The 13,740-nt window shown below is 39.4% G+C and overlaps 1 protein-coding gene across 5 annotated transcripts in view; it reads left to right on the forward strand.

Annotated features, from left to right (window-relative positions):
• The window catches only part of HECTD2 (HECT domain E3 ubiquitin protein ligase 2), a 73,785-nt gene that overhangs the window by 15,965 nt on the left and 44,080 nt on the right, over nucleotides 1-13,740 (forward strand). For all 5 annotated transcript variants that reach the window (XR_015155631.1, XR_015155632.1, XM_086378547.1 and 2 more), the window contains one exon: nucleotides 3,576-3,705. Coding sequence is in view for 1 of the 5 variants with exons in the window: in XM_086378547.1 (XP_086234673.1) it covers nucleotides 3,576-3,705 (130 nt within the window). In the remaining 4 variants the exon portion in view is untranslated. Of the gene's footprint in view, nucleotides 1-3,575; nucleotides 3,706-13,740 lie in introns of those variants that run through there.

Consider the following 13,740-nt stretch of genomic DNA (forward strand, 5'->3'; position numbering starts at 1 on the left):
CATGACTTAGTGACTAAACAACAACATTACAAAGTTCCAAGGGGCCATTCATTGACCTCATTTTATAGATTGGTTACTTTATCAACTCTCATGCATAAATGAAATATATGTATATCAAATTTGACATTCATTCCCATTATTATTTAAGATGTTTTGATAGGACAAAACATACAAATAAACAAACTTGGCCCCAGAAGTTAATATATTTCTTATGTAAGTATCATAATATTTATAGCAAGGGATGATAGTACTTTTTCAAATGTATGGGTTATTTTATTTTTCTAATCAGTTCTGTGAACTTGAGCATAATGTTTTAATTTACCAAAGTTATGCAAAGTATGTAATTTACTAAGACTTTTATAGAAAAGTATTGTGTATCACTCTTTTATTAATCTTTTTCTCCAATTTTGTCTCTCCTCCTTGGGAATCTATATTATAAATCTGTTAGAGATTAGAACTGATAGTTTTTAAATGGTTTTGTTGATTCAGTCAGTTACTTGTGGGTTTTTAAATTATTATTTGAAGATTCCACTAGTAAATCAAGCAATGTTCTCTGGAATCTGTTATTATTAAGAAGGGGTAGAGGAAAGAGGAGGAAAATAAAATATTGAGGCTTTCTCAGATTGCTAGGATATCAGAGGGTTCCCTAAAATACAGTTAGTTTTTCCACTTACATTGATTTCCTCTGGTTAGGTGAGTTGCTCCCAAAGCTGTTAAATTTCATTCGGCATATATCTATAAAAGTAGAGAAGAGAATATCAGCCGCAAGGGTTGTGAAAACAGGCTGATATATGGAGCACACTGTCTCATGCTCAGCTCTTAATAAGTGATGGCTACTTGTAGTGAGCAAAGTCATTCAGGTCATTCAAGGTCATTCATTGAATTCCCACTTTCCAGCTCTGTGATCTTTGGTGTGGTACTTGAGTTTCCTCACTTGTAAAGTGGGGTGTAAATATATAACTCTTAGGAATGTTGTATTAAAGCACCTATTATAATTAGTAGTATGCATATGCTGCTGCTGCTGCTAAGTCGCATCCGACTCTGTGCGACCCCAAAGACGGCAGCCTACCAGGCTCCTCTGTCCCTGGGATTCTCCAGGCAAGAATACTGGAGTGGGTTGCCATTTCCTTCTACCAAGCACTCAATATGTGACTTGTTTTAAATGTTATTGTCACAAGAGTAATCATTTATGGAACATCCAGTGTGTCATAGGCTCTGTACACTACCCTTGTTGATACTGTCTGTGATTCTGAAACTTCAGGCTTCCGTTAGAAGAAGACTTTATTTCAGTTGTTTAACTTTTGTAGGCTGGATCATGTAGGCTAATCCTAACAGAAATACTGATTCACACTTCACTGAGCCTAAATCTAGCCCAAAAGCAAACAAGCTAACAAACAACAACCCAAAAAAAACCAAACATATTCTGTGAGCAGCCAAAGATGTTGCATACACAGAATTGCATACATGTACTTTCCTTATGAAAGCATTCTTTAAGTTCTCATTTAGTGCCCATCACATTTCTGTTCCTTGTTAGCTGAATGACATTAAGTGAATCTCAATACTATTTTCCTCATCTGTGAAATAAAGGGGTCAGATAGCTAATTTCTAAAAAGTCTCAAGTCTAGAAACTTTTAAATTCTGTGTATGTGATTTTTTTCTGGGTTATTTTCTATACTAATCTCTTTAAAAGAAAAATAAATTTACTCTGAAGTGTAAGATCTGTGCACAGGGTTCACTGGATGTCAAGCTCTGTGATGAATAAGAAATTTCAAGTCCAACATGAAGGACCAGTATATAAACAATTATAATTCCAGTGGAATAAGTTAAGTAAATCCCAAGCATAAATAAGAGTGATGGATTTTTGTGGAAATGGTGGCCACCAGAAAATGCTTTGCAGAGAAGTTATGATAGAATGGGTTAGACTGCATTTACCAAGTTGTCCCCAAATTTCAGTGTTTGGAAATTCTAAAGGTGCATTTACTGTTGATTGTATGAGCCGCTGTTGGCCATCAGTGCCTCTGCTCCACATAGCGATTGGGGACCTGAGCCAGTGGACGCTCTCACATCTCGGCTCGGAGCCTCTGTGATTGTCATGGTGAGAGGAGAAAAAGGAGCTGGTGATTTTACCACCAGCCTTACATGCATTAGTACTTTCTGGGCCACCGATGGCCAACATCACCTCCACCTGTAGCCTGTTAGAATTAATCAGATAGTTTCATTTAGCTGTAAGAGAGTGGGTGATGTGGGAGAGTAAATATTTGGTGAGTGTATATTTTTGCTACATGGCACCTGAGCTAATTCTGAAAAGGTAAGTGAAAATCAGTCTGGTAAATGTAGAAGAAAATGAAAAAGAAACTCTCCTCTGAAAGCAAAGAAATTACATATATTTAGTGTAAAAAAAGTGAATGTTAGGGAAGAATTTAACTACTATGTTTGATTAAGCATCTGGAAACTGGAATATAGTGTAAGCTGTAAAGAGCTGAGAACTGAGAATAAGCCCCGAGCTAGCTTTATAACTGAGTATTGACCTGGTAATGTGGTTTTATTTATTTATTTATTATTTATTTTTTTTAACTTTATACATGTGTTCCCCATCCTGAACCCTCCTCCCTCCCCGTACCATCCCTCTGGGTCGTCCCAGTGCACCAGCCCCAAGCATCCAGTATCGTGCATCGAACCTGGACTGGCGACTCATTTCATATATGATATTATACATGTTTCAATTAAAGTGCACATTGATTATATATTATGAATTTTATAGGCATTATTTTGTGGAAGGTACTTTAATGGATAGATTCTATGCTATAGGCAGATTGCTCTGTTATTTGCATTTAAGTTGCTTTTAATTTTTTTTAAATCCCCTTATACTGAAAGTCTAATCACATATTTATTTTTTTAATTAAATTTATCTATTTTAATTGGAGGTTAATAACTTTACAGTATTGTATTGGTTTTGCTATATATCAACATGAATCTGCCACGGGTGTACACGTGCTCCCCATCCTGAACCCCTCTCCCACCTCCCTCCCCGTACCATCCCTCTGGGTCATCCCAGTGCACCAGCCCCAAGCATCCTGTATCCTGCATCGAACCTGGATTGGCGATTCGTTTCTTATATGATATTATACATGTTTCAATGCCATTCTCCCAAATCCTCCCACCCTCTCCCTCTAGCACATAGTCCAAAAGACTGTAATCACATATTTAGAGAGAAATGAACTCTAAAGGGTTTATCTTTTTACCTGAGCTTTTAAAGTTGCATCAGAAGATAAGAAAACTCATTGCTTTACACATATTATCTTAGGTAAACCTCACAATAACTCTGTGAGAAAGGCACTGTTATCCTCACTTCCAAACTCTGTCAACTTACAAGCCATTAGATGGTATGACTATTTTCATTTTATACTTAAAACAATTTGGTCCTAGAAAAGGTAAGTCAATATTATATACATGTTTTATCTATCATGCATTTGTTATCAAACTAAAATCTCTATTATAAATGGTTATGATTTTCACAGTAAAATTGAATATACCTAGTAGGAATTATGCTGCAGTGTTAACTTTTCTATTTTTAGGGTTTGGACAGAGGATTCAAAGGCCAGATTTCTACTTTCAGCAGTGTTATTTCAACTGTTAACCAAAAGAAAGAAGCCGCTGAAAACAGAAGTTCACCTACACATCTTGTTTTCCCTAACATCAAGAATGGTAAAAGATTTAAAAATTTTTAAATAAATGTAATTACAATTATTAAAAGTATACACAGTCTATATATCTTGGCTGAAAGTATATTAATGAAATATTAAAAAAGTAGATTTTAACTTATGGTTGCCGGGGGGAAGAATGAAGGAGAGAGAGGTAGTGTGGAATGAACACATACACACTGCTACTATTTAAAATAGGTAACCAGTATGGACCTACTTACAGCACAGAGAACTCCGCTCAGTGTTATGTGGCAGCCTGGATGGGAGGGGACTTGGTGGGGAGAATAGATACATGTGTATGTGTGGCTGAGTCCCTTTCATGTCCACCTGAAATTATCACAGTATTGTTAACTGGCTACGCTCCAACATAAAATTTAAACAAATTTTTTAAGTAGATTTTAATTATTCAGCATTGTTCTGCTATGTCTGGTTAGTCAATACAATTAAAAAAAAAAGCTCTATAAATATTTACAGAAAGGACCAAAATCATTATATTTAGGTAATTGTTACCTAGAATAAGAGAATGACATACAAAATTCATGAATAAGAAAGTTTGGTTAGGGAGCCTGACACAATAAAAATATGTAAAAATTAAATAGATTTCCTTTATTTGAGCAGTAATCAATTAGAAGACTTGATGGAAAATATATGAAATATTTATAAATAAACCAAAGAGAAAGCAAAACCTATACGAAGTAAACCTGTAAAATTTGATCAAAAAACTAAAAGGTGATTTTAATGGAAAATCTTAAATATCGTAGAGATATCAGCTACACCAATTTGTTCTCTAACATGTGATGAATTTTTCAACAGTTTTTTGGGAGAAAACTTAAGAAAATGATGCATGCTCTATTTGATCTGTATGAATAAAGAAGAGAGTATAAGAAAAAGTAACGAAGGATCCCATTCGTTTGTCGTAACATAAAGCTGTGCTAGTGATACTACCAAGATAGTCACATAGATGGAAATGGATCAGTAAAACATATTGTATATACAGGATGTTAAATTACTTTAAAAAATAGAATTATGGAAACTTTCCAACTTTTGGAAAATAGTAACTTTAGATTTTTAAAAACTACAAAAGTACTAGAAGAAAGCACAGGATGTTTTTATAATAAATTTTTGGCACAATGACAATGCCAACAGCCATAAAACAAATTAAAAAAATCAATGTTTGTGGGATAAGAAAATTTAAAACTTCTGAAGAAATTTTATAAGATCATAAACTAAGATGTAGTCAGTGAAAAATAAATTCTTGTATCATAGAGATCATTAATAGATCAGTAAAATAAACATTCCTGGAGGGGGAAAAAAAAGGCAAAGGGTATGAACAGACCAATCCAAAAAGGAAATATGAACAATTAATACACATGTGAAAGGAGGCTCAGTCTCACTAGTATAAAGAAGTACAGACTAAAACAAGGAGTTAACATTTCCTTACCTAGTGGCAGAGAAAAAGGCATGTGTATCTGTGGTGTTGTCTGTGGAGTGTGAAAATTGGCACTTTTATTGAGTAGAGGGCTTGAAAATTGATACAACTTTTCTGGAGAGCAAATTATTTGACATATATTCAAATTTTAAAATATTCATATACTTACTGACTCAGTATTCCATTTCTAGGAATTTATTCTAAGGAAATAATATATGTTGAAAGACATATGGAAAGAATGTTTACAATAGAGATAATTTGAAAGCTATCTGAATAAACTGGTTGACTAAATTGTGGTAATCCATATTATAAATGCCATGCATCTATTAAGAGAAATATGTCATGTATATAAATTTTCTAGGAAAAATGCAAAACATTGTCAAATGAAAAATGCAAGTTACACATTAGTAGGTAGAATATGACTCCAGTTTTCTTAAATGTGGGTAAACCTTTTAGGCTTCTTTGAGCAGATACAGAGGTGTGGAAGGATGACCACCAACCTGTCTGTGGTTTCCTCGGAAAAGCAGGATTGGGTGGATATTACTAATATGTTCTGTTTCTTTATATAACCCTATATTGTTTTATCACAGGAATCATACATTACTTGCACAATTTTAAGTGCCCCTTACCCTGTAATGAAACAAATTGGCAAATTTGTTCACACCTGAACAAAACAAAACAAACCTCAAAATGTTTAAGGACCTTGTTCTGGTAAATTGCCTGTGCCCATAAGCTGCAGTCCATGGGGTCACAAAAGAGTCAGACGCAACCGAGCAACTGGACTAAACTGAACTGATAAGCTGCACATGGCATAAGTTATTCTTGCATATATTTTCTGTTGACACTCCAAGGGATTGCTAGACCTATTCTGCACTCTTACCAGTTAGTATTTCTATTATCTCATTTATCAACCTTTGTCCCTGATAACTGCTTTCTTCTTTTATTTATATATATATACACACAAACGTTTCATCACCTCAGTCTTACTCTAAGGAGGCACCAGTGCTCATATGTCACAGTCCCACAACAAAACAAACTTATAATTGTGATTCCGTTATAGGTAAAATTACAGAAATAAAGAAAATGAGCCTATTCGATGGGGGAGAGAAATTGAGAGAGATGATTTCTATTTTAGACCTTAGCTAGATAGTAACTAACTTATTTGAGTAATATTTATGATTTAGGGAAAACTTTCATGTGATTTTTTTTTTTTTGAGCATCATAGCAATCACAAAAAATATATACTAGAATTGCTACGATGTAGTTTTCTGTTGCTGCTTAACAAATTATCACAAACCTAATGACTCAGAAGGGTACTTCCTTGGTGACTCAACGGTAAAGAGTCTGCCTGCCAATGCAGGAGACACAGATTCAATCCCTGGGTCAGAAAGATGCCCTGGAGAAGAAAGTGGCAACCCACTCCAGGATTTTTGCCTGGGAAATCCCATGGACAGAGGAGCCTGGTGGCCTACAGTCCAGTCCATGGGGTCGCAAAAGAGTTCGACATGACTTAGCGACTAAACCACAATAACAATGACTTTAAAACACCACCACATATTAGCTCACAGCTCTTTTAAGTCAGATCTTGGTGAGTGTGGCTGAGCTTTCTACTCACAGCCTCTCAACGTGGAGGCTGGGCTGGATTCTGGGCAAGAATACTCAGGTTGCTGGCAGAACTTATTTGCAGTTCTAAGACTGAGGTCCCATCTCCTCGCTGACTGTCACCCAGGGCTGCCCGCAGCTCCCAGAGGCTGCTCATGGGCTCACTGGCTATCTCCCAGCCTTCTTTTTCAGGGCTGGCAGGAGGATCCCTTGTGTCAAATCCCGTTCATGCTTTCAGTGTCTCTGACTTTGTCTTCTGCAACCAGTGGGAGAAAACCCTCTGCTTGTAAAGGTCTCATGTTACAAGGTTTTGCCTTCCTGGATGAATCTCCCTGGATTAAGAAAAGACAGAAGAACCAGAGATCAAATTGCCAACATCTGTTGGATCATAGAAAAAAGCAAGAGAATTCAAAAAAATCATCTAATCCTGCTTCATTGACTACACTAAACCTTTGACTGTGTGGATCACAACAAACTGGAAAAGTCTCAAAGAGATAGGAATACTAAACCGCCTTACCTGTTTCCTGAGAAACCTGTATGCAAGACAAGAAGCAACAGTTAGAACCAGACATGAAACAATGGACTGGTTCTAAATTGGGAAAGGAGTACATCAAGGCTGTATATGGTCACCCTGATAATTTAACTTATATGCAGAGTGCATCATGTGAAATGCCGGGCTGGATTAATCACAAGCTGGAATCAAGATTGTCAGGAGAAATATCAACAACATCACATATGCAGATGATACCATTTTAATGGCAGAGAGTGAAGAAAAACTAAAGAGCCTCTTGATGAAAGTGAAAGAGGAGAGTGAAAAACCTGGCTTAAAACTCAACATTCAAAACACTAAGATCATGGCATCTGGTCCCATCACCTCATGGCAAATAGAAGGGGAAAAGGTAGAAACAGTGACAGATTTTATTTTCTTGGGCTCCAAAAATCACTGCAGTTGGTGGTTGCAGCCATGAAATTAAAAGACACTTGCTCTTTGTAAGAAATGCTATGACAAACCTAGACAGTGTATTAAAAAGCAGAGACATCACTTTGTCAACAAAGGTCTGTATTGTCAAAGCTATGGTTTTTCCAGTAGTCATCTATGGATGTGAGAGTTGGACCCTAAAGAAGGCTGAGCATTGAAGAATTGATGCTTTTGAACTGTGGTGCTGGAAAAGATTCTTGAGCATCTCTTGGACAGCAGGGAGATCAAACCAGTCCATCCTAAAGGAAATCAACTCTGAATATTCATTGAAGGACTACTGCTGAACCTGAAGCTCCAATTCTTTGGCCACCTGAGGGGCAACAGAGGATAAATGGTTGGATGGCATCACTGACTCAATGGACTTAAGTTTGAGCAAACTCCAGGAGATAGTGAAGGACAGGGAGCATGGTGTGCTGTACTTCTTGGGATTGCAGAGTCAAACATGACTTAGTGACTGAACAATACCACAGTTAGTAATCTTAATTAGATCTGCACAATCCCTTTGGTCATGTAATGTGATCCACAGGTGGCTGAGACTCCTGAGGCCTTCTTAAATCTCTGCTTATAACACATATTTAATAAGTAAAAAAACTGGAGCTCAGACAGGGTAAGTGACTTGGCCATGGTCATGCTGCTAAGTGACAGAACTGCAATTCAATCCCACATTTTCTGACAACAAAACTCTTGTTCTGACAGATAGAGGAAACTCCTGATTGACTTGTTTCTCTTGTCTGATTAATCATATGACATTAATCACACAACTCTAATTACATCATCTCTAATACTCCCTAAAGCTTCCAAAATTAAATACAAATTTTTTACCTTGACACGCAAGGATGTTCATAATATGACAGCTTTTCAACTTGATCTCCCACCTTTCTCCTCCCTACAACTTACATTTCAACTGTTCTCCTGGATGCCTCATACCTGCTCACTGCAGAGTTTTTGCAGTTTGTTCCCACTGCCTTGGAATGCACTCTTCCCTCTTCTCTCACTGGCAGATCCTGTCTGTTCTTCAGTGCTACCTTTTAACTGAACCCTTGCTGATTCTCCCTAACCGTTGTAATTCTTCCCTTCTTACAATATAGGTGTTTCTTTTTTCTTACGTATTTTAGTCTCAATCTTGCGTAGTATCATTTGTGTACTTTAATCTCCTAGACTGTATGTTTCATGAGGGAATAAATACCTTGGTAACCCGTGCAGAGCCTAAGGGCAGTTCCCTTGTCCATCAGGGTTCTTAGCAAGTATTTATTGCATGGAGTGAAACAAGAGACAGCTTGGGGTGGGAAAGTGGGTGCACTCAAGCAGTAACAACAGGAGCCAACCAGCAATTTTATTGAGTGCCTCTTGCATGTTGGACACAGTTCTCGGCACTGAACATACACAGACACATGTAGTCCCTGCAGCAGCCTCTTATGTATCAGTCAGTCAGTCATGTCTGACTCTTTGCGACCCCATGGACTGTAGCCCACCAGGCTCTTCTGTCCTTGGAATTCTCTAGGCAAGAATACTGGAGTGGGTAGACATTCCCTTCTCCAGGGGATCTTCCCAACCCAGGGATCGAACCCAGGTCTCCTGGACTGTAAGCAGGTTTTTTACCATCTGATCCTCCAGCCTAAGATAGGAATTATTTTCCCAGGCCAGGGGTAGGGAAACTTAAACCACAGGGAGTTGTAAGTGCCTTGCCCTGCATGAATTTTTATAACTAATGAAAGAGACAGAAAAGGAAAAGCGAGTTTAAAAGGAGAGTTGGTAAAAGGAAATAAGCCCTGAAGGAAGTCAAAGAACCAGGTTGTGCCCTGACTTGAAAATTCAAAGGAAAAGAGAATTTAAAGAGGAGGATTTAGTCAGTGGTGCCACTGTTGAGAGAGCACAAGATGAGTGAGTGCTGAGGCAGAGCTAAGGGTTTGTTGGTCAGTGTGCTTGTTGGTGACTCAGAACCATTTCAGTAGGATAGTTAGAAGGAGAATTCAGGTTTAAAAAGTTAAGGTGTAGGTTAACAGGATCTGGGGGCAGTGTAGACAGCCTTTAGAGGAGCTTGAACTGAAACGAAGAAAGAACAGTGGAGTCTTGCAGGATAGTGTGATCAAGCAAAAAGATGTGATGCAGGGAGAGGTTAAAGTTTCAGTAGAGACACAAACTAATAAAATGCACAGAGAACAGAGCAGTGGTAAAAGGATAGGATCGAGGAAGAGGCGGGCAGAAGGCTTCAGGGGTTGGCTCCAGCAAGGAGAGAGGGCACTTCTTGCTCAGACTGTGGACTTGAAGGAAGAGAGGAGGTAGGAGAAGCAAGTCGGAAACTCACTCTTTCTTGCCCTGAATTCAGTCATCTTCATGGAAAACGTATTAGTCTTCTAGGGCTGCTGTAACAAAGCACCACAAACACGGTGGCTTACAACACCAGAAATTTACTCTGTCCTGGTTCTAGGGGCTTGGGGTCTAAAACCCAAGTGTTGGCTGCACTGGTTCATTTTGAAGGTTCTGAGGAAGAAACTCTCCCATGCCTCTCTCGTACCTTCTGCCGGTTGTCAGCAATTCTTGATATGCCTTGACTTGTAGATGTCTCGCTCTGACCTCTGCCTCTGTCTTCACATGGCCTTCTCCCATGTGCCCGGGTTTCTTTCTTCTTGCAAAGGCATCAGTCACTGGATTAGGGCCTACCCCAATCCAATATGACCTTATCTTAATTGGATTATATCTACGAAGACGTTATGTAGATATTAACATTAATACATTAACAGCTCCCAGGGGGTTAGGACTTCACCATATCTTTTTGGCAGACACAGTTCAGCCCACAACAGAGGGTTAGGAACCTTATAAACACTGAATTACCTGCTAAGGAGAATGGCAGGGAGTCAAAAAGAAGCAACGCATAGCCATAACCTTCTTTGGACTGTTTGTTCAAATCCTTTGTTTTTGATTCCCACTGATTCCTCTATTCCATTCTTTCTATACCACTACTGTCTTGACCTCTGAACCCAGCTTGCCAACTTGGTGCCCACACCTGCCTGCCTCCTCCCTGGGGTGCATGTATTGATTCGGAATGTGGTCCGCATATCTGGGCTCCCACCACTTGGCCCTCTCGTTTGTTCCATTCTTGTGGAATCTGCACTCAGCCCCACCCTCATCTTGGAGTGTATATATCTTTATGTGTATATCACCCTACGGGAGTAGGCATCTTAGCAGACTTCCTTTACTGTGTTGGAACTGCTGGCGCTGACTTCTCATAACCGTTCTGTCTGGGTGCCGCTTGAATTCAGGCGTGATGTGGAGTTCATATGTCAAGGCTGCTGCAAAAGAACTCTTTTATTGAGTGGGAAGTTAGACCAAGTCTTCCAAATGTAAGCATGTTTATAATTCCTTGATCTTTTGCAAAGCCTCTCTTGCCAATAAGATTGTTTCCTCAAAGATGCCTCATTCTTGGCAGTTATTCCAGTTTTCCTCCCTCTCGCGGGACCCATGCTGGGTATTCTCTTAACAGCTTGTCTCCCCGTCTGATCTTCAAGTGGTATTAGAGAAGCTGCAAAAGCCCAGCGTGGGTTTACCTCACAGCCCAGGGATGCCTCGCTTCCCTGCAGATCACGTGACTAGGTATGCCTTTCGAGTTGGCTGTCCTTTTAAAGATCAGAGCAGTGTGGGAGTTTTACCTACTATAACAGCTGCCGGGGATGATACATCTTCAGAGAAACAATATAAATGGCAATAATGGGGGACAGGGTGAGCACTACATCCTCTCTTACTCTTTCGTACCTTCTTTTCTACAGTGATCATGCTCCTGTCAGATTATTTTAAGACATCTTTAAACAGCACAGACTGTCTCTGAAAGAAGGGAAGTAATTCCTCTCCATGCCTTTTCAAATGTCTTTGCACTCTCGGTTATTTCAGGAAGAGTTGACATGAACTCTGATGGCGCCCAGGGGCACCGGTCCTCTCCCTGCTCAATCCATTTTCTGAGTTGACTCTAGGTGAGCCATGAGGTGCCATAGTGAACTGTGTGGTTTTTACCTGGAGAAGTATGTCCCATGGTCCATGCTGCTCCAAGAGCCCAGGGAAGAAGAGAGTGGTCTCAGCTCAGAGGGCGCTGGGTCTGTGAGTGGTGGGGTGTTGTGAGCTGTGTGCAGGTGAAGTGCCACAGAGTTTTCACAGCCTCTCCAGGAGCAGCTTTAGAGGCAGACAGGGAAACACTGTGAGAAGAAACCCAGGACTTGGCATCTGGGAAGAGAAAAGGGCTCACAATAGCTGCTGTAGGATTTCTGCCTTAGAAAAAGTATCTCCAAGGACTTCCCTAGTGGCTCAGACAGCAAAGCGTCTGCCTCCAATGCAGGAAACCCGGGTTCGATTCCTGGGTCGGGAGGATCCCCTGGATAAGGAAATGGCAACCCACTCCAGTACTCTTGCCTGGAAAATCCCTTGGATGGAGGATCCTGGTAGGCTGCAGTCCATGGGGTCGCAAAGAGTTGGACACGACTGAACAACTTCACTTTCACTTTCAAGGCCTCAGATGACCCCATCTCCAGGATTCCTGGGAGAAAGAATTGATTTGGGGCTAAATCTCCAAGATCCTTTTCTAGGTCAGAGTGACTCACCTTGGACTTACTTTTTCTTAACCATGCCTGTGGGAGTGATTTATCTGTCAAGAACTTAGAGTACCTTGCTGCATTGAATTATTGATTCATCTGTCTCTTGACCAGTCTATAAACTCTTTAAGGTTTTTTTGTGGGGAGAGGGAAAGGGCCCATCTAACTTTTTAAAATTATAATTTTTTGAATGGCTAGCACACTTATGTGTTTCAAAAATCAAAATTGTAAAAATAGGTGTGTTTTAGATGTCTCACTTTCACACTGCTGTCTTTTGTATTCTTTCCTGTGTTTTTATGCAAATGAAAGCAAATATAAATATACATGCTGATTTTCCACTTTATCTTAAAAAGTAACTGCCTACATATTACCTAGCACTTGTTATTTTTGTTGTTGTTAATGTATCCTGGATATCTTTCTGTATCTGCATAAAGAGCTTCCTTACTCTTTTTTTATATTCCTTTATATTGGACTTACCAAGATCCTAAAATCAATAAATTGTTTATTTTGTCTCTTGCATTGTGTACAGTGCCACAATGAATGGCTCTAAACATGTGTCATTTGTTCCTGTGTGGCTTATCTGTAGGATATTCTTAGAAGTGGAATTGTTGGGTTCAGCAGTAAACACATTTACAATCTCTGTATATCCCCAGGATCCAGTGTCCATGGTACTCAGAGACTTTACTCAACAAATAATTTGAGGAAATATGTGGGAAGAACTTTTTCTGGGTTTCTGGCCAGTTCATCCTGTAATCTGTCTCAGAGCTACAATTCTCTAATGTATGTCCAGGGTAAGACATCTATTCTATTAGAGGTAACCTTGTATAAAAAGGGCTTTTGGATATTTTACAAGCAGCCTGGGTGGCTCAAATGGTAAAGCGTCTGCCTACAATGTGGGAGACCTGGGTTCGATCCCTGGGTTGGGAAGATCCTCTGGAGAAGGAAATGGCAACCCACTCCAGTACTCTTGCCTGGAAAATCCCATGGACGGAGGAGCATGGTAGGCTACAGTCCATGGGGTTGCAAAGAGTTGGACACGACTGAGCGACTTCGCTTTTGAATATTTTTATGACTAGACCCAAAAAAGAACGTTTTATGTATGCTTCTGCTGAAGCTTTACAAACACACACACTATTGAACTTAGTAAGAAAGTACATCTCCAAACACCAATGAATATGTCATATGTCACTTTTATTTGGCTCTGATGACTCTCTGAGTCAGAGTGGGTTCTTTTTCCCTTCTTTCTTCTTTTCTCTCTCCTGCCTTCAATTTTATTTTCTGCCAAATGTTCAGAAAAGTCATCCTATAGACAAAGATGTAAACACCACCTGTTATGACTAATTCACTCTGGTCTCTTCCTGTTTCCACGGCTTGCCACTGCTGAAGTAGTCAGAAGCAGTGCAGAGTACTGAACCAGAAGAGGGAGCCTTCAAATTGTAACTCACTTGTTAC

The sequence above is a fragment of the Bos grunniens genome, chromosome 26 (genome assembly GCF_055505025.1).
Source record: "Bos grunniens cultivar Pamir isolate PY7600 chromosome 26, Bosgru_T2T1.0, whole genome shotgun sequence".
Classification (NCBI taxonomy): domain Eukaryota; kingdom Metazoa; phylum Chordata; class Mammalia; order Artiodactyla; family Bovidae; genus Bos; species Bos grunniens.